The 20096-nt window shown below is 36.8% G+C and overlaps 1 protein-coding gene and 2 long non-coding RNA genes across 3 annotated transcripts; 2 read left to right on the plus strand and 1 right to left on the minus strand.

Moving 5' to 3' along the window:
* The first annotated feature begins 2146 nt into the window (after positions 1–2146).
* On the plus strand, positions 2147–4482 carry LOC136810543 (uncharacterized). Its single transcript, XR_010847129.1, has 5 exons — positions 2147–2260; positions 2360–2460; positions 2660–3365; positions 3759–3906; positions 4392–4482. It is a non-coding gene; the product is annotated as an uncharacterized lncRNA (long non-coding RNA).
* LOC136810533 (uncharacterized) lies at positions 3172–7435 on the minus strand. Its single transcript, XM_067067102.1, has 13 exons — positions 6963–7435; positions 6615–6697; positions 6338–6438; positions 6101–6208; positions 5716–5978; positions 5384–5486; positions 5041–5204; positions 4798–4877; positions 4404–4596; positions 4043–4252; positions 3824–3898; positions 3581–3728; positions 3172–3443 (listed from the first exon to the last, which is right to left on the minus strand). Exons 1-13 carry the CDS (start codon positions 7275–7277, stop codon positions 3283–3285), a joined length of 2004 nt encoding a protein of 667 aa, XP_066923203.1. The 5' UTR covers positions 7278–7435; the 3' UTR covers positions 3172–3282.
* On the plus strand, positions 4520–6277 carry LOC136810549 (uncharacterized). The gene is made up of 3 exons (XR_010847130.1): positions 4520–4609; positions 4787–4891; positions 5967–6277. It is a non-coding gene; the product is annotated as an uncharacterized lncRNA (long non-coding RNA).
* Positions 7436–20096: the final 12661 nt, after the last annotated feature.

Consider the following 20096-nt stretch of genomic DNA (forward strand, 5'->3'; position numbering starts at 1 on the left):
ATAACTACCCCAGACAAAAATGGTGTAGAGATTAAATATTGCACAGGGGTCCAGGAACATGTCAGGATTCACCAAAAAAAAAAGTCCTACCCCCAAGAAGATGGGAACAGCCCTCAAATCCATAATGGCGAGCATGGTACTTTTTTCTACAATTAATTAAGGGGGGACCCTTGATAACTGATTTTTAATGATTTTCAAATGTCAAAAATAACTAGACAGGGAACACCCTCTTGATGAGTAGATGAAAAAATGGGGTCACTTTTGAAATTTAGACCACGTGGTCCCAAGATATGACCTCTAAAGTCCAAAAAATGACGATTTTGATGACGTCAGCATTTTTAGTAAGAGCAATAAATTGGAACAACGACATGCTCATCATGTAGCCCTGATCACAGGCTTTCAGAAAATTAAATTGTTCAATATGTTTATATCAGCCGTTCGCGAGATATAACGATTATAAAAATCGTTAAAACGCTTATTTTTTGGTGAATCAGCACTTTTTTTCGATTTTAAAATCATTATATTACGTTATTATTCCTCTGGACCTATGTGCAAAATTTCATCTCTGCACCATTTTTGTGCCGGTTTTGGTGGTTTATGACCTTATTCTACCTGACTAACACTTTAGGTTAGTATTCTTGTGATAGCCGACTTGTGAGCTAACCAGGAAAGGTATGAGCTTGAAATTTGACATGGATCTTTCCATCCATAATGCCTACCAGCATCCAAAGAATTATAGCCTGAAACTTTGTAGAATTCCCAGCAGGGGGGTTAGGGTATAATTATGGAGAAATTCACCAGTTTCCCTTCCTTCATTCTTCATCTCAGTCTTGTATTTTTGAAGGAAAATAACTAACGTCTGATTTCTGTATTTTGAAAGGAAAATTACTTGCCTTGTATTTTTGAGGGAAAATAACTAACATCGCAGCTGATTGGGTCATTCTGAATCCATTTCTATATTATATGCAAGATATTCACTTAAAAGAAAAATGGTAATTTAAGAGGTTAAGTTTTAGTTTAACTTTTATTTTGTTACGACGCCACGCCCTTTAGCGTATCTAGCTAGAGTGGTTTTGGTGGGCCGTCCGCCCATAGTACGCCACCGTCGCATTTGCTCCTTTCGGTAGAATCTATAGGTGGTTTAAAGCTATGACTTCGACCACTGATCTTCCATTCGCAAAGAAGCTCATCTTACAGTGAAGACAGAGAAAATTAATTTTTTTTTGTTGTTGTTCGGTTGTTGAATCTTTCAATATCTCTCAAGCCAGGTCCATAACTATAAGTGTTACTAAACGTAAAGAGATATAGAGTATGCACATTCATGGATATAAATGTAGTTTGTGCAGTGAAGCGTACAATTTTCGTAGCACACGAAACGAAAGGAGACAACATTCAAATAGTAACTTTTTTTTTGGAAAAACTGTATGAAACAAACCATCAAGATATTATCAAGTATATAACAATATCTGCAACTAAATTTGGCAAAGGAGATGGGCGGTGACGAGATGTTGGGCCGAGGTGATTGTCGCTGGTTTATGGAGATGATGGCCAAGGGGATTGTCGTTGGTATTGGGAGATGTTGGCCAAGGTGATTGTCGCTGGTATTGGGAGATGTTGGCCAAGGTGATTGTCGCTGGTATTGGGAGATGTTGGCCAAGGTGATTGTCGTTTGTATTGGGAGATGTTGGCCAACAAGGTGATGCTCGCTGGTCGATTGGAGGATTGGGACCATTGGGGAGGCTGACATAGCTTTATATTGTCCCAGGTTATCATTTTATTTACATACTTTAAGAGAATGCTAAAGTTCAGTTGCTTGGAACAAGGTGGAAGAAGAAGAAGCCATATGGATAAAAAGCTATCAATACTATCGCGCAGAAAGGGGTTTCCAGATCTTGTCATGTTTTATTTGATTGACGCGTTATTGACGTAAACCCCCGTCTTTGTCTTATTGTTTGCGTCAATCTGATTGGTTGTTGCAACAATGCTCGCGCGCGTGATTGGTTAAAAGAACAATCAAATAGATGTTACGTCACAATTTTATTTTCACGTGTTCGAAAGAAAAAATTCGAATGTTTATTTTGAAGAATTTGTTTTACAAAGAGACATCAAACAAAAATTGGTAGAGAAATGGAATGGAAGTGTTCATTATATTTCTTTTCACAACCGATCAAGTGCTTCTGAGCATGAGATTTTAATGGCTCAAAGAAAAAAGAGAGGAAAAGACGTCTATCTGGCAGAGGAGATATTGGCAGAGAAAAAGGTTAGTGTTTTGTTTGTCTCTTGTGGGTTGTAAATACATGCTTTACTATGGAAAATCCTTTTATCCCTTCCATTAATATTTGCCTATTTTCTTGTGTAGATCGGGAAGACATCTTACTACTTGGTGAAGTGGGCTGGTTGGGGAACTCAAGACAGTACTTGGGAGCCAAGAGAAAATTTGTTGGATGAGCGGTTACTGCAGTAAGTAACACAGTTGTTTATGCCTTGTTCCTGAGCTTAGCTTAGGTTTCCCAAAGATAGGTTGGAGGCCACTTATTCTGGAAATGGAGATTTAAAAAAAATCTTTTTTGACGAAGGGGATGACCTTAAAGTGGATTTTCACTTGCACGATTCAGGCATGATTTCAGGATTTTAAGAATCGCATTCCTTTGATTTACAGGTTATGGGAAACACCAGTGGTAGACTTGAGGCAAGTTGAATTTTTTGTTGAACGTCTCCTTACTTGTTTTGAGGCTTCCCTAAAAGAACGGCTGAAAAGCGTCAAGCAACTAGATTTTCCAGTTGCTATTTTTAGGTATCTCTTCAACGGTAGGGGGGAGGATTTAGCAAGGGGTTCGAAGTTATTGCAAAAACATGACTTTGACCCTCAATGGTTCCCTAAGAATTGGCATTCAAGTCTCATAAACAAGCGAGGGACAAGGAGAGATATCGTTTTTCCTGTCACCATACGTTGCTTTTTGTCGAAGTCTCCGAAGCTATTCCAGACTTCAAACTCTGGTGAGGTGGAAGACAAAAAGCAACGTTTGACACAGAGAATTTCTGTCACTATTTTTAAGGACACAGTGAATTTTTGATAAATGTAATTTTTAGTTAGGTTTAATATTTAGAGAAATATATCTACTGATCATGCAAGTTTCTGCTGGTCACACGAACAAAGTGAGAAATGTAAGAGACGTGTAAAGGCTAGTTCTTTTTTTTGTCTTCAAGAAATTGAGATAACTGTTTGCTAACTTTTATTCACTATTTACATTCTTTTTCTTTCATATATGGCTAATTTTGAGATCAATCCTCTGTTTGATGGTACGCCCTCTTCTGTCGTTCAAATCCACCATCTTGCAACATCTGTAATCGCTTCTCGACCCCAAGTAAGTCAACACATGCATCTCTCCTGTTGATTTTGGAGTGAAAAAACTTCCTAAATTCATCATTCTTCTTCTCCACCCCTATAAAAAGTAAAAGTAAGTTAAGCCTATAGTCTCAATATTATTTATAATGGTTTTACTAGGAAATGCTCCACATACGGTTTTGTGTTTTTAATTTTTTTTTGTGCTTAATCGTTAAAGTAGAAGAGGGTACTTACCCTGTCCAGAAAATATCCTGAGAGTCTTGTACTTTCTCAAAACATCTGGGACGTGTTTGACCATTATGTGGATATAAGGTGTCACTGGGTAGGACCAGTCGTAACCACATCCATTCATCTTTTTGAGCTTGTACACCCATGCAATTGCCTAAAAAATGTAAATTAATTAATTTTTTAGGCTCGAAATCTGGAGTTAGACAAGTTTGGCACTCAAAATTAGTTGATATCAAATTGTATTCACACCTTCAACTCAAAGTCGTCAATTTCAGCTGGTGTCAATTCTGGTCTGTTCATGATCATGTACAGCTCTTCAAAAGCCTGAAATGGTAAGAAAATATGGCTCAAAATTTCTTTTCGTGATTTATCAAGACAAACTTAGATTTCTTCTCAGAAAGCTCTGAAGAGGAAAAAATGGAGGACAAGAAATAGCTCAATTAATGGTTTGGTTAGATCCAACGTTACCTTCCATAACTGTCTTGTCGGAGCCACTTGGTTTTTGGGCAGGAACTCGTCAAAGTGATCTGGTAACTTGGCTAGCATTCTTTTCTTATCATTTCCCATTAAAGAGGTCCATTCCACCTTGTTCTTTTTGTTCATCCAGAATTTGAGGGTGATACCAATTCCTTTCATCGCGGAAACTAGCTTTGACTGAATTTCTGTGTTTCCATTTTTCTAAAAAATAATTCTTCTATAATATGTTCTCACACTACGGAAGCACAATGACATCTCAGATCAAACCCTTTGATGTTACTCTTTTTGCTTTACACACCGAATCATGTGAGGGACTAATTAGATTGTTTTTATTATACAGACTTTGGTTTACCTCATCCATATCAAGGATTGAATGAAACAACCCATCTTCCAACCGATCAGTGACACGCAGTAGAAGATGGAGTTCATCCACACAATAATGCTCGATTGGGACGTTTTCTAGGATAGGGTCGTCTTTGCATCCGCGCTGTTTTGACCATTTAGCATCTATCTTTCTCTTCTTCCCTGTAAATGTTGGATCTTGTCTGAAATAGAGAGGTACATGATTTTTTTAATTAAAGCAAACACCATTATTGTATTGACAATATTGAGCATTTTTCGTATGTGTAGATGGTGTAGAAGCTAGAAAACTCTGAACATGCTTTTATTTATTATGTATTGTAGCTTTCTACGTTAGAGAACTTTATAAAAATCATTAATTGCATTAATCTTTAGGTTGTTCTCACCTCTGTTCCCTTGTGATGTCACAATAAATACACGAGTTGTCCGAAGTAGCTGATTTCATGCCGAGTATCATGAGAAGAAACTGTGGATAAAAAGGTAAATAGAATGACACCGAGGCGATTTTCTTTCTTCAAAAAACTGCAAAGTGACCTGTTACAATTAAGCACAAATAATAAGATTTTTAAGTGCTGCCTACCTGGAAAAGAGTACGCGATTTTTTGACCAGACCAGACCTCTGTACTTACTTTGTAATCTCCACCAATAAACAATTCAACATCCAATTCTTTTCCACCAACCACAATTGCGGGGTTTTTTGCAATTTCGTTGACTTCAGTGATCAAATCTTGGAAGCATTCTTTCACACACTCGTACGACTCACTGGCCATCCCAACTCCGACCGCGTTGTTCCCTACATAGAAATAATTTAATTCAAATGTTATTTTGTCAAACAACTTGAGAATCCACACGTAAATTAAATGCATTCTGTCGTTCTCAGGGGCTAGAAAATATGGCTCTCCTTTTAAGGAAGTTAGGGACCCCTTAGCCTGCCACGCCCCCACCCAGAAAACAGAACAGAATCATGCTCACCAGAACTTTTGTAAAACGAACCAGATTCTTCTATAATTGTGTATGACATGACCACAAGATTTGATTTTCGAGTTAGTCTAGTTCCATCACCACTGATTTTGAGCTATTATAACAAAAGAAACATAGATTAATTGTTTAGGCTCTTCTAAAAAAATAGGGAGCTCTGTTTCTAAGAAAAAATTAAATGTCTTTATCAGAACAAACGAAGTTGCTCAAAAAAGGGGCTACCCTTTTCTCAGGAAAAATAGGAGTCTTTGTTAGAAAAAATAATAAGGCTCTTTCCTCATAAAATGGCGATTTTTTCTAGAGGAAAGGGGGATCTTTAGACTAACCATTATGCTTTTCTCTGCCGACTTCACTCTCTCGTCAGTTTCCAGCTGACCCATTAGTCTCATCTGAGCGCCTACTGTCTTTCCAGGAGTTGGTTCGATATCAAAACTTCTTGCAATCTGTTTCTGGGTCTTTTCCACAGCATGAGTGCGCGGAAGTCCAAACGCGATTTGAGAGAGCTCGTGATAGGCTTTTGTGGACACTGTATACCGATCCAATACATAAATAACCGCTTTGGTCCTTTCAATTTCAGAGAGATCATCACCTGAAGAAACAAAAGATACTTTGCGATTTACCGTACCTACCTAAAGCTGACGAATGAGCACTAACTCGGTGATGTGGAATTTTACGGCTTTATATTTCAACTTTCGCTGATACGGAAAATACCTGTCTTCCATTTGAAAGATGGTTCATCAGATTCGATTGATGATTGGCTCGAAGATTGTGACTGGCTTGTCGATTGTTGTGAGGACGATTCCGACCATAGTGACGATCCTTAATATAAATTGTATTTATTTCAAACTAAATGTATTTTTTATTTACGACAAAACTGCAATTTCTCAATTTTTTCCGTACCGAACTTCTATTTTGGAATGAAGTGCTAGTGTCTAGTTTATGCTTTACCTTTCTCGCAAGAAACTGTTATTTTGGTTGCGGATGGCGTCTTCAATTTGATCTGAGCGGATGTAAAGCCAAACTTCTCCACCGTTCTTGTCACGCTTTCCCTAAATCAAAATTGCTAATATTTATTTTTACTTTTTTCACCGCGAAGGTCTTGACGTCGAAATTTAGTACAAACATGAAAACGGAAAGGGTGTTGATTATGGTAATGGAATGGAGAAAGTGCTTTTTTTGCAGGGCAGAAAATTTGTAAAACACTATATAATTATATATCAATTACCGAACTTGTGTCAGACGCCGGTATTTTTGTCGCTGACCCAATTCTTCAAAATCTTTTGTTGGTCGAACAGCTGGTATTGGATTCTAAAAAAATCATGTAGACTTTTTACACTTTCTCCTGATTTCATTTAGTCTACGAGACTCACAGGAGTTAAATTATTTTTTTCTTATCAGTGGAATTGTCTAACTTTGTTTTCTGTAAGATAACCTGTATGAGAAGAATATTAGGGAGAGCTTGTGGGTTTTTAACAATAAGCCTGTTGTTTGAAATAGTAGAACATAAGAAAAAGTCTAAGGTCTACTGTTCTTATAAAAAGTGGGTACGAAACACGTGATTTCTGAAACATACCTGTAGTGTTGCAACTGTTGCCTCTGCAGTTGCAAAGCAATGCCACGCCCCTTTTATTGCATACCGATTCTTTGAGTTGTTGTTCTTTAATTTCTTTTGTATTCGTGCCCCGGTCTTGTTTATTGATCTATGTGTACTCTCGAGGTACACTCCTACCCAACCTTTCTTCTTTAGTAGCGCCTCTACATAAGTTTTAGCCTCAGCGTACCCCATTTTGCCCACATAAACGACCAACTCCCCCGTCATTTCCAGCATATCTTTTGAGTCATTTTTGTTGGAAGACGGTATGTATTTAAGAGAATTGTCAAAAGACATTTCAAAAGAGTTTCTAAACAGCGAATATTGCTCGAGTGTTTTCCTTGTGCTTTTGAAAAAAACTTTTTCACGAAAACTTTTTGACGTTCGAATCTATTTGTTTATCTTATTTCCCAGGAAACTGACGTAGCATATAAATTATGCGTTCTTTGTTTGCTCATAAAATCACCACTTTGTTAAGGATTGTTGGTCGAACAGCTGGTATTGGATTCTAAAAAAATCATGTAGACTTTTTACACTTTCTCTCGCATTCATTTAGTCTACGAGACTCACAGGAGTTAAATGATTTTTTTCTTATCAGTGGAATTGTCTAACTTTGTTTTCTGTAAGATAACCTGTATGAGAAGAATATTAGGGAGAGCTTGCGGGTTTTTAACAATAAGCCTGTTGTTTGAAATAGTAGAAAATAAGAAAAAATGTTTACGCGTTACTAAGGTTTACTGTTCTTATAAAAAAGTGGGTACGAAACACGTGATTTCTGAAACTTACCTGTAGTGTTGCAACTGTTGCCTCTGCAGTTGCAAAGCAATGCCACGCCCCTTTTATTGCATAACGATTCTTTGAGTTGTTGTTCTTTAATTTCTTTTGTATTCGTGCCCCGGTCTTGTTTATTGATCTATGTGTGCTCTCGAGGTACACTTCTACCTAACCTTTCTTCTTTAGTAGCGCCTCTACAGTTTTAGCCTCAGCGTACCCCATTTTGCCCACTTAAACGACCAACTCCCCCGTCATTTCCAGCATATCTTTTGAGTCATTTTTGTTGGAAGACGGTATGTATTTAAGAGAACTGTCAAAAGACATTTCAAAAGAGTTTCTAAACAGCAAATATTGCTCGAGTGTTATCCTTGCGTTTTTGAAGAAAATTTTTTCACAAAAACTTTTTGACGTTCTAATTCTAGTTTATCTCATTTCCCAGGAAACTGACGTAGCATATAAATCATGCGTTCTTTGTTTGCTCAAAAATCACCACTTTGTTTAAGGGAAATACCCCAAGTGTTGTAAATATATTGAAAGCCCAATTATTCTACTTTTCGAATGCCGTGTCAAGGAATTTTTTTAACAATCGAATAGAACGGGATTTCCTCTGATATAAACAAACCTCGAGTCCTCTCCTGAGCTAGCGTTTATGTCCTTCAAAGTAAAAAAGTACCAAGTTGTAAACCTGGAAGTATACTGTTATTATACATTTTTGGAAAGGAAAATGTCTAAACTTTCTGAAAAGGTTGTCGTTTGTGAAGAAAAAAAATTCTACGATTTACTACAAAGACTTGAACTTGAGTTTGGTCATTATTTATTCTCAAAAAGGGCTTTGTCTTATTTTAGCTAGAAAGTTGACAAAACTTTGGCATTAGGCGTAGAAAAAAAAAAAATGAAAGAGGACACATTGTATTTTCCTTTTTAATTCATATTTCCAGTAAAAAAAAGATTAGAATATCAATATATTACCATAATAATACACTAGAAAAACACGAAAAACATTCCCCGCGGCTTTATTGACGCATTTTCGAACGTTTACCCCCGTCTTTTTCTACGTCAGATATTCGAACGTCAAAATTAGGAAACCCGATTCTGCGCGATGAATCAATCATAAAATTCCTTTGCACAGGCTCCTGCACATGGGAAGACATAGTGGCCTCTGTGTAGCCTAGAAATCTAAGCTAGTTTGATTCAGTCACTTGGATAAATCTGATGGTTAAGTTGTGACTGAATAACTAGCTTAGGGACAGTAAACTCGGTAGCTTATCAACTGACAACAACGACAATTCAAATTTCGCGGCGAGGGATAACGTAAACTCACATAATTTGCATAATTATTCGTCGTTGACTTAATTCGTTTTATATCAAAAATATGAAATCACACCACACACAGAACATAATATCAAAACATTATTTAGAATTTTTTTATTTTGTCTTTTTTTCTATCTTCTGATTGGCTCTTATTGCAAGATTAAATAGACGAATTCTCCGTCTTACAGTTTATGCGCTCCTTTTGTAAAATATAAAATGAAATTATATTGTAAAGTGTGCCGATGGAGAGTGAAGGAAAAATTTGTTCATTTTTTTCAAAAAGTTATGTTCGTGTTTTATGGAAAAGTCAACAAGAGACAAATTCGTTTCTTGAGTGATAATTTTGTGATTTGACATAAAAGTATTTTTACAATACTCATCATAAAAATAACCTTCAACAAAATAAATAAAAATTACTTTAGACTAGCAGGCTAAAATACCGTATACAAAACAATGTAATCAATCCCCCCCCCCAAAAAAACATTTTCTTGAGTCTTGAATTCGTATAGCTGTCACTGAAAATAAGCACCGACAATTTTATGTTCTTCAAAAACGAAAGATGTCATTGTCTGTAAAATCGAGCATAAAGTCTCAAATTCATAAAACAACAAGAAACGGGTCGTTGTAAAACATGGAGCCCATCCATGGAGTACTCCAATGGTGTACCTAATGGAGTACCCCGTAATAATACGCAGACCAGCCGGGAAATTTTGTTTTGTAAATTACGGACCACAGTATTACTTATCGGATTAACTGTCCCGGGCCAAACGACAAAATACAAAAACAAATTCACGATCTCTCACGTGTTAATTTTGCAAAAATGACAAAAATTCACGAAATTTGATCTCGCCAAAGTTAACTTAGGGAACTGATTTTCGTTTTTGGGTGTAACTTGAATCCGCAAAATACAACTTTAATTGCAAATCTATACTGACCCCCTACGAAAATGAAAGAATTTGGGCAAAAACTGGGCGAAATTTAGTTAAGCGAAAACTCTATTTCAATTCATACCCACTCGCCTTACTTGTAAGGGAACATAATCTTAGGCTAAAGAAGAGATGAAATTTTGCGAAATATTTAGAGTTTCAACCAAATTTTCTTCGTGCTAATAAAAAGGCATAACACTTGATAAGATGGCCTCGAGTTCGTATAAATTTTAAAACTAAGTTTGACGTAGCAAATATTCTGGTTGTACCCAAAATGTTCCACCCAGGACACTACCCTAAATTAAACGAATCATGGTCGAACATAGTTGAATATAATCAACAGATGAGACAAAAGAAAGTCATCATTTCGATGTCAAAAAACTTGTTTTTTTCAACACTAAAAAAATTTAATGATATTTTAATATGAAATAAAGAAAAACTAAAGTTAAAATTAAAATGTTAAAAGGACCTTTGCGAAAAGGCAATAACAACAGCTGCTTGTTAACATAAAAAGTTGAGGATAGGGCTCTTCAAAAATAATTTTACAAATACAATTATTATTTAACCAGAGTGATTTTGTAAAATCTTTGAATGGCGTATTTTTAAGTAATATCTAATCCAGCTGGGTAGACGTAAAATTCAATGCAAACACTTTTAAGATAAATAACTAAAATTAGCCTAAAATGTTTTACCTTTCCTATGTATAAGCGAAAGTTGAATAAATATAAACAAAAAAGCTTACGAGATAAAATCACAAGAAACGTTTTTAACAAGCATCTAGCCTTTGTAGTCTCTGTCAGTATTTTTTAAAAACAAACCTTAATCCCTGATTAAAAATGGCATTATTTGTCAGCTCTCGCAGAACATTATATATAATCATTGGGAAATTTCAACTTTATAACGAAAGATAAAACAAATAAAATTAACACTGTAAAATGTAAAATATATTACTTTTGTATAAGCTATATAAACAAGTTAAAAATTTCTAAAGTCGTAACTTTACGCAAAAAAATAAATATTAAATAACATTAAGAGACAAAATAACAGTAACAAATTTTAACAAGGATCTAGCTTTTGTAAACTTTTGTCAAAAGATTTTTTCAAAATAATCAAAACTGAAGCATGGCAGTGTTATATTGATAAGCTTTGGAAGCAAATAATATCACAATACCAAATGGTCGTTTGTTTCAAAAGTACTAGCGGTTAATCGTCGAGACCTTGTAAAATGGTACATAGTAGCTATACCTCTAAATCATTTGGATCGACTTAATGTAACTTGACAGTTGATACTAGAAAAGTATAATGACGTACAAAGTAGAGATCATGAAAAACTAATCATGAAACAATAAAGGTATCAAAATGTAGATAAAGAATTTTTTCGTTTTTAAAATATAATGTAACAAATGATTTTGGGTCAGCTAGGTAGGAACTAGGAGCGAAACCTACTGAAAAGAAAGTTTTTTAGCTCGTCATTTATTTCAACGGTACAGTCTATGTCATTAGGACAAAAAGACGGATTCCTTTGATATATACAGTCAGAGAAAACATGGTAATGGATGTTTCCAAAAGTTGGGACCCAGGTGGCACTTTCCTTGTCAAGGTAATGATAACGCTCCTTGTGACGTATGCAAAATGATTCGTCCATATCTTCCTTTAGCAAAGGGTCAGGGCCAGCTTTCAAATTATTTCCACAGCCAGTGCACTTTCGAATATTTCCTTTGATTGGGATTAGTTCGAACGGTGTTGATGTTGTCTCCTTGAACTCGGGTTTTTTGGGTTTCTTAATCGTCATTTTCAAACCACTGCTGCTAGTCTGCACCACTTTTGGTCTCATTGGTGGAGTTGTATCCAAGTTAAGATCTGTGCCAGGCGCGGTTGTTTGGTTTGTTTGAAATACTTGGGATAACTTTCTAGATTTCGGGTTAGATGTCGAACTAGCTGAAGCTGTGTTGGCTCTTCTTTTTCGTGGATTTCCTTTCTTACCAGCCTTTTGTGATAGTGTAGGAGGAATCATTCTGGTGAGGTTGAGAGGTTGCTTGTAAAACCAAGAGAAGAATTCAGGAATCCTCTTGCAATGAATTGCTGTCGCAACAGTGTGTACACATAACAATCTGGTTCGGAAATTATGGCAATCCTCTTCACACGTAATTTTGCCGTTTTGGTATACGATGACTGTACGATATTTTTCAGAACTCTTGATGATAAAATGGTTATCAGAAAAACCGGGGATAATTTCTTTACGATCGACAATTTCGTTTGCTTTTCTTTTAAGGACATCAATGTCAGCACGTGGTAAGTTAGATGCAAGAGCATTGAATGGGTCGTCATCATCTTTGCCAATGTTTGGTGATGGCTCACTGATTTCGAGACCAACCAAGCTTTTCGGTTTGAAGGACATCACTTCTTTGTATCTTGCTGGATCAACCAATACCTTGCGGACGGACGCCCGGTTTTTTTCCTTACCAGCTGAATCCATTGTGGAATAGGAGGGGATCATTTTGTGTCGGAATTCTTCTCTAACCACGTATTTACTGGAGAGATTCAGGAAGGCGTCTTCCGCGTTGATCCTCTGATCACGAATGCAGTCTTCTACCTCTCCTAAAAATGTCGCACAATCCTTCGGCTGGAAATTATTCCAGTGTTTGACAATGGCATTTCCCGACTCGATCGGGTTAGTAGTGACGATTTGACTCCCAAACCCAGCTTCCATCGAGAGGCTTAATCGCATGTGTTCCTTGATATCGGATTGCTTGTTTTTCTCGAAATAGGTAACGAATGCAGGATTTCGTTTTTCAGCAGATTCAAACTCATTCCATCTTTCTTTCATCCACTCGCATTCACTGTCGAAGGTAGCCGAATTTTCTGCATAAATCAAACCACCCGTTGAGAAAATATTATGTCTGATCATTCTTGTCAAATTGTCAGATAGACCAAGTTTCTTTTTGCAATGCTCTGTGGCATTCTTCTTTCCGTGAATCATGCATATGAAAGCTAAACTACCAGGAAATGCTTCAAGCATCGAGTTTCTTAGAGCAGTTTCACAGTCGGATGCGTAAGCTTGCAAAAAGTGTTTCAATCCAGGTGTAGCGGATGACATTTTCTGGAACAATGTATCATACGTTGACTGATCCTTGAGCATACACAACATCAAAGGACCCAACATAACAGGACAAGTTGTTGTCCCTTTGGTATACAGAGTTGTGTTGTTGTATAAGGTTAAAAGTAAATAGAATGGGCCTAGTTTAAATGTTATGTCGGTAAATAGAAGAGATTTAAAGCCTTCTTTATCATTACAGCAGAAGTTAACAATCTCGTTCATTTGCTGATCTGTGAACGCAATTATCTTTGGTACTGAGTCATCATTGGTGTAAGACCGTACGAATTTGTCATCTCCTTCTTTGTAACTTGCCATTATTAGGGTCACTTGATAAAGAGGATACTCATATGCACTCGCTTGTTTCGACTTTTTCTTGAGGTAAGCAGTCTGATCCTTGCCTGATGGTATGGATGCTACAGAGTTAGGATTTTCGCCTCCAACACTTTGGCGGACGTTGAATACAGCTCGGTTTAGTGACTTTTCTTTCAACACTTCTTCTGAGAGAAGTTCTTTTGTACTTTTGAAAACTTTGTTGTGGGGGGTACTTTGATGCTTTGAGTTGCCATGGGTCTTCACTTTTATTATATGAGCAGGGCCGGTAAAACGATACCTTACAAACACAAATTTGTATTGACCAGAAGAAGATTATTATTATTATTACAACGAATACAAAGTTCAGGCACGCCGTGGGCCTCTAGAACTGGTCTTTGTTTATTTACAATAAATAGCGTAGTTCATGGTTTGCCCATGCTTTGTTTAAATTATTCTTGAACGATTTTATCGATGATGCTTCTGCCACGTATTTTGGAAGCGCGTTCCATGTTGAGATAGTTCTATAAAAGAAGGACTTGCTTTGTGCACCACGTACTCCATCGTCCGGGAAATTCATCTGAAGCTCGTGTATATGCTTTCCACATGGTCGCGTCCTTTTGATAAACTTTTTTGGTGTTGTTTTACTATCATAGATGTGGATATGCTTATACACCTGGACCATGTCACAGAAAAGTCTTCGAAACTCAAGGGATGGTAGCGCCAAGCGTCTTAGTCTTTCTGCATATGGTAACCGTGAGATTGGTTTTACTAGTTTTGTCGCACGTCTTTGGACACTCTCGATCAGGTTGATAGATCGACGTAATCTTGGTTGCCATACTGATTGAGCATACTCTAAATGTGGTCGTACAAAGGTGGTATAAAGTGTCTGGAATACGTGAGGACTAGGGTCTTGAAATCCTCTTTTGAGCAATCCCAACATAGAATTAGCTTTGTTTACTTGCTTAGCGATATGTTCTTCAAATGAAAGATCTGAGTCTATCAAAACACCGAGATCTTTTTCTGTGAAGACATGTTCAAGTTGCTCTCCATTTAGTTGATACGGGTGTGCATGCTTTATGTTCTCGAATTTACCTATCGTTAAAACGTGGCATTTGTCGGGGTGGAATTTCAACAGCCACTCATGGGACCATCTTTCAAGTGCTTCAATGTCATGTTGTACGATTAAGGAGTCAAGAATGGAATTGATTTCCTTTATAATCTTCGTGTCGTCTGCAAACAAGAAAATGCTTGATAGAACATGTTCTGGTAGGTCATTAATATAAATAACAAAAAGCAGAGGACCGAGCACGCTTCCTTGAGGAATGCCACTTATCACTGGATCTAAAGATGATTTTGCACCATTAACACTCACTAATTGCTTGCGGTTCGATAGAAAAGATTTGATCCAGTTCAGAATTAATTCGTTTATCCCGTAGCGTTCTAGTTTCATCATAAGTCTTCGATGGGGTACCGTGTCAAATGCCTTGGCAAAGTCGAAGTATATGCAGTCGACCACTTCACTTTTTGCAGTTGATTCGCAACACATATCTATAAAGGAGATAAGCTGTGTGACTGTTGACCTTTTGTTGATGAAACCGTATTGCTTGTTCGATAGAAGCTCTTCGCTGATAAGGTGTTCCATGATATGTTTTCGTATCATTGTTTCCATCAACTTACAGACTACTGAAGTTAGACTTACGGGGCGATAGTTAATAGCAAGGTTGTGTGCTCCTTTGTTTTTATAGATTGGTGTCACATATGCTAGTTTCCAGTCACTAGGTAAGTTTCCTTCCTCGAAAGTTTTATTCATTATGATTGATAGTGGTTCTGCAATATGGTCACGAAGTTCAATAAGCATTGAGGCATGAATCTCATCTGGACCAATTGATTTATTCGCATTGAGCTTCCTGATTTGTTCTGTTATCATTTCCTTCGTAATGTTTAGTGGTTGAAGTATTTTATCTGTTCTGTTGTCAAAATCAGGTAGATCACCTTCCGGTTCTTTAGTAAAGACACTGCAAAATTGTTTCTGCAGGATGTTGGCCTTTTCTTGGTCCTCGTGCTTTAGGGATGTCTTGTCATCGGGCGTTTCAAGAAGAGGGGAAACTCCACTTTTTGATTTAAGTTTGCCTCTGACATGTGACCAGAACGCTTTTGGGTTTCTCTTTGAGTTTTCACCGATGGCTAGATCGTATTCTCTTTTGCAAGTGCCATCTTTCGATTGACACGGTTCCTCGCGATTACATATCGGATTCTTGCTTGACGTCTGTTTGTGGGTGATGATTTTGATTTTAACCAGATCCTGTGAAGTCGCCTCTTTTCTTTGATGTCATTACGTAGTTCAGCATTAATTGGAATTTTCCCTTTCTTTTTCCAGTGAGGCGCTCCTAACTCTTTTCTTGGGACAAATTGATCTCTGAGTTGAAGAAGTTTTGTTTTGAATTTTGACCAGAGCTCCTCGATCGACCCATGTGAGGTATCTATGAATTCTCTCGTCCAGTTGATTCTTTGCAGATGACTTTTCATCGACTTAAAGTCTGCCAAGTGGTAGGTGTATCTTTTGGTTGGTGCTTTAAGTTCCATATAACATTTAAAGCTAAAAGAGAGAACGCTATGATCACTTTTTCCTAAAGGGCTTAGGAAATTTAGATCTTGAACCTGATCTCTTTCATCTGTTAAGATGAGGTCAATCAGTGAAGGCTCGTCAGTACCTCGACATCTTGTAGGTTCATTCGTATGTTGGAAAAGGAATGAATCACGTAATGCTTCCAGGAATTGCTCTTCTTTACTTTCCTCTACATGTGGGCTTGTCCAGTTCTTCCAATTTATAGTTGGAAAATTGAAGTCGCCAATGATGCAACGATGCGTGTATCTCTTATCTTCTGATATAATTCGTAAGAGCTGGTTAAGATTGGCATTATTTTCTCCAGAGTTTGATTGATTCGTTGGACTGCGGTAGACGCATGCAAAGCAAGCATATCTTTTCCAGCCAGACGTACTTCAATGATGCACGCCTCCTCCAGTGCTACAGGACATTCAATGTCAACTGTAAGGTGTTCTACACTGGTATGTCCTAGGATGACGATACCACGTCCTGTATTGTTCTCAGTATTGGTGTGGTTTACGACTGTGTATCCATCAATTAGATATTCGTGAATTTTCCATCTTTCACCGTTCTTTGGTTTGACTTCACAGATTGCAATAAAATGTGGATATTCTTTTGTTATGAGTTCTTCTAGTTGTAGTTTTTTCATTGTTGTTAGCTGGTCGGCATTTGTATACATAATTTTTATTTCCGAAATTGTGTTTGATTGGTTCTCGTTTTTGTTTTTTGATACTTGTTTATGCGTTTCTCTTGTTTTTATTGGTGGTTTGCGACTTTGATCTTCTTCAGGTAAAAGCCGTTTTTTGAGTTGCCTCTCACACGATAGATATAGGTTTCTGATTTCTCTTGTGAGTTTCTTGTTTTGGCTTCTGTTGAGAGTACCTTGAATTGTTTTCTTTCATCAGGGGTGAGATCCTCAGTAACGCTAATGCCTTTGTACGTCGCGTTATCCTTCAGTGCTGTAAGATTGCCAAGTAAATTCCATTTATCAGACTCATCGTTAAGAGAGACTAACAATGGACGTTTCTTTCCTTCTTCCTCCTTACCCAATCTTGCTACACGTTTGATAAGACTGCGTGAGTGGGTATCCTTAATCAAGTTTGAAGCCCAGGTTTTGTCATCATTAATACTTTGCTCAACAACGCCATGTACGATAACATTTGAGGCGCGTTTTTGTTTACTGTATTCTTCGGTTTCTTCTTCGCGTATTGCGTCCCTGATCACTTCTTTCAGGGCTTTTGAATCCGGGGACTCCTTTGAGCCAGTAACATTGGCATAGGTCTGTGACAGAAACTTACATTCTTTTTTAATTGTCTCCTCAAGCATTTCCTTGAGGGATTCGATTTTGCTTTCTATCTTGGTCTCCAACTTCTGTTCGACAAATTCGAAAGTGTGAAGGCCAGGATCGGTACTGAGTTTACTCTTTAAACTTTCCAGTTCATGTTGTTGTTCATTTATTTTCTTTTGGTCAATCTCATTCTGTTTTAACAATCCTTTGCAAGCATTAAGTTCTCGGCGGAGTGTCTCGTTTTCCCTTTTAACAGATGATGGTAGGGTCCGTGGTTTTGCAGGAACAAGTTCAAGAACTTTGGGTGTAACAGTCACGCAGTTGGGACAAACATACTTGTAGTGCGTGCTTTTGTGCTTGTCTAGGAAAAGTTGAATTTGGTATGGTGGTAACTGTGTACAGCGAAAATGGACCAAGCGTCTACATTTCAGACAAACCAAACAATCTTGATCTTTGTCGTCGATGCAGTCCGTTAGTGTGCATATGACCAATTCAGCACTGGATTTCTTTTGATTGGATGCCATGTCGTCAGGTTTAGAAGAAAAATTAAGGTTTTTTCTTCAACATTTGATATTTTGGTGAAGATGTTGTTGGAAAAATTTTCTGTTCCAAGAAAGCGTCTTGATGTTATGCTAACAACTAGCTTTTTCAAAGTGTCATCTGACAGATTGGTGTAGTTTCTACGGGTGACTACAATGCTTCCAGTTTTCCCTTTGTCAGCTCTTAAAATATATTCACATTCAGTGGTGCTATTTCTGTGCACTGAGTAAGTCTTCGTACCAGTTCCAGTTTGCTTCCAAGAACCTAACTCGTCACAAAGGATATCCTCCGGGTGTTTTAAGATTGAAAGATCTATGATGAAGCTGCAATCGGTGGAAACATGTGATGGGGGCACTCCAGAAATTAAACCAGGGTCATTATCTCTAATGTTCATTATGAATGGCACAATCACGTCATTGTCTGCAGACAAATAGCGGTTTTCAGGAATATTCACAAGTCTTTCCACCCCATTGTACCAAGATCTAAGAAAGGGCAAAGAATTTCGATTAATTAAAATTGGAGATTAAGTTCAGTCATATATAGTGTGGTACCACTAGACTGGAGACACTTCGAAGTGAAATTTACAGCCAGATTTGGTAAAACGTATCAATCGAGAAAAAAAAAAAAAGAAGCCTGTCAAAATTGTGGGACCACATCTCAAGGTTTTCAGTTTCTCTTGTGTGCTTGATTGTAAGATGGTCATTTTACAATTTCTGGAGAAAAAAAATCACCTCCATAGCATTTTATCAAGAGCCCCCTTATGAATTTTCCTTCTGAGTACCCACCCCCTGTTCATTATTAACTCCCATTTTAAGACTCTGAATGCCAATCTAGACCAGTAAAGTAACCATTTTTATGCCATGCTTCTGTTTATTTAAAATTATTCAACCCCCTTTTTAAAAAATGTCATGAAAATAACGGGTCGTTGTAAAACATGGAATAGCTCCATGGAGTACTCTAAAAATATTGCAGACCAGATTTTAGATCGCCGCGAGAGGAAAATAAAGACCTGTATAATTTTGTATTTGCTCTAAAACCACTCTGTAGCAAGAATGTGGCTTTCATGTTGGTCTCTTTTTATATCCTTTCATGTCATCTGCATCACATTGAGTATGAAATTGTCATATCAAAGAAATAAGTTGGCGGACTACATTTATTGTGATTGTCTTATTATTTTGTTAAATGAAGTGTATTTTGTCAATAAAATGACAATGAATAATTTAATGCTCTAAAACCCCTCTGTAACCTCTCTCACACAGACTGTCCCCAACTGCCATTTCATATCCAGTCATACTACCTGCATCATATTGAGTATGATAAAAATTCCTTTTGGAAATGGGTTGATAAGCTATGTATTCTATGATTGTCACAATATTTTCTTTATAAAAGTCAATCTGTTGACAAAAGGACAAAAGAAAAATATTGCTTAAGAAAGCTCTAGTGCCCTACTGGTGTATATATACTTTATTAAACACGTGGAAAGTCACTATGCCAGTCACAAGTCTGGGACTTCGGGTTTTGTTTTGTTTATGTATCCCTTTTTTTTTTTTTTTTTTTTTTTTTTTTTTTAATTTATTTGATGTGTTTGCTTTTGTATTTGTCCCCATTTTGTATGTATTTTGATGAACTTACGGAAGTGTGTTTATCAAAAAAGTTTTGCAATTCATTGTTTTTCCACTATTACTTTTCTTCTATCTTTATTTGGATTAGGTTTTTCTTTCACATACCACTATTTAATTCCCTTAACTTTTTGCTAAATTACCCTCCGTTCGGAATGATTAAAAAATTAAAAAATACCAAAAAAATCGTAAATACACACAATTAACAAAAATATTCTAAACTTTTTTCGTTTTTATCAGTTTGAGTTATTTATATATCAATACTTTTCTTTTTCTAAAATGACAGATATTACATATCTTCACTATATATACAATTACACTGATATTATATGTATTATTATAAAGTGTTTGATATATCAGAGCTATTCTGCAAGCTAAATCTGGTCTGTTAATTGTAGAATCAACAAAGATTTTTAAGCAGAGAGCGTGCGCTATATGAGCTTTACTGCCAGAAATGATGGTAGCCATTTTTTCACAAACAAATACTTGAGAAATTCTTTTGATTGCTATAAATTGGAAGTTTACAGCTGGTGGAAAAGGTTGATTATCAAATTTGTGATATTCATCGCTCTGACAGGTATTTTAGGGGGTACTCCATAAAGGTACTCCATTGGAGTACTCCATGGAGCTAATCCATGTTTTAC

This window comes from Clytia hemisphaerica, unplaced genomic scaffold (assembly GCF_902728285.1).
Source record: "Clytia hemisphaerica strain Z4C2 unplaced genomic scaffold, Clytia hemisphaerica genome assembly, whole genome shotgun sequence".
Taxonomy (NCBI): Eukaryota; Metazoa; Cnidaria; class Hydrozoa; order Leptothecata; family Clytiidae; genus Clytia; species Clytia hemisphaerica.

Coding starts and splice junctions, on each gene's coding strand:
- LOC136810533 (XM_067067102.1), bottom strand. CDS start 7,277: ATGTCTTTTGACAATTCTCTTAAATACATACCGTCTTCCAACAAAAAT. Junction 6,698..6,962: donor CAACAGTTGCAACACTACAG/GTATGTTTCAGA, acceptor TGATTTTTTTAG/AATCCAATACCAGCTGTTCG. Junction 4,253..4,403: donor CAATCCTTGATATGGATGAG/GTAAACCAAAGT, acceptor ATTATTTTTTAG/AAAAATGGAAACACAGAAAT.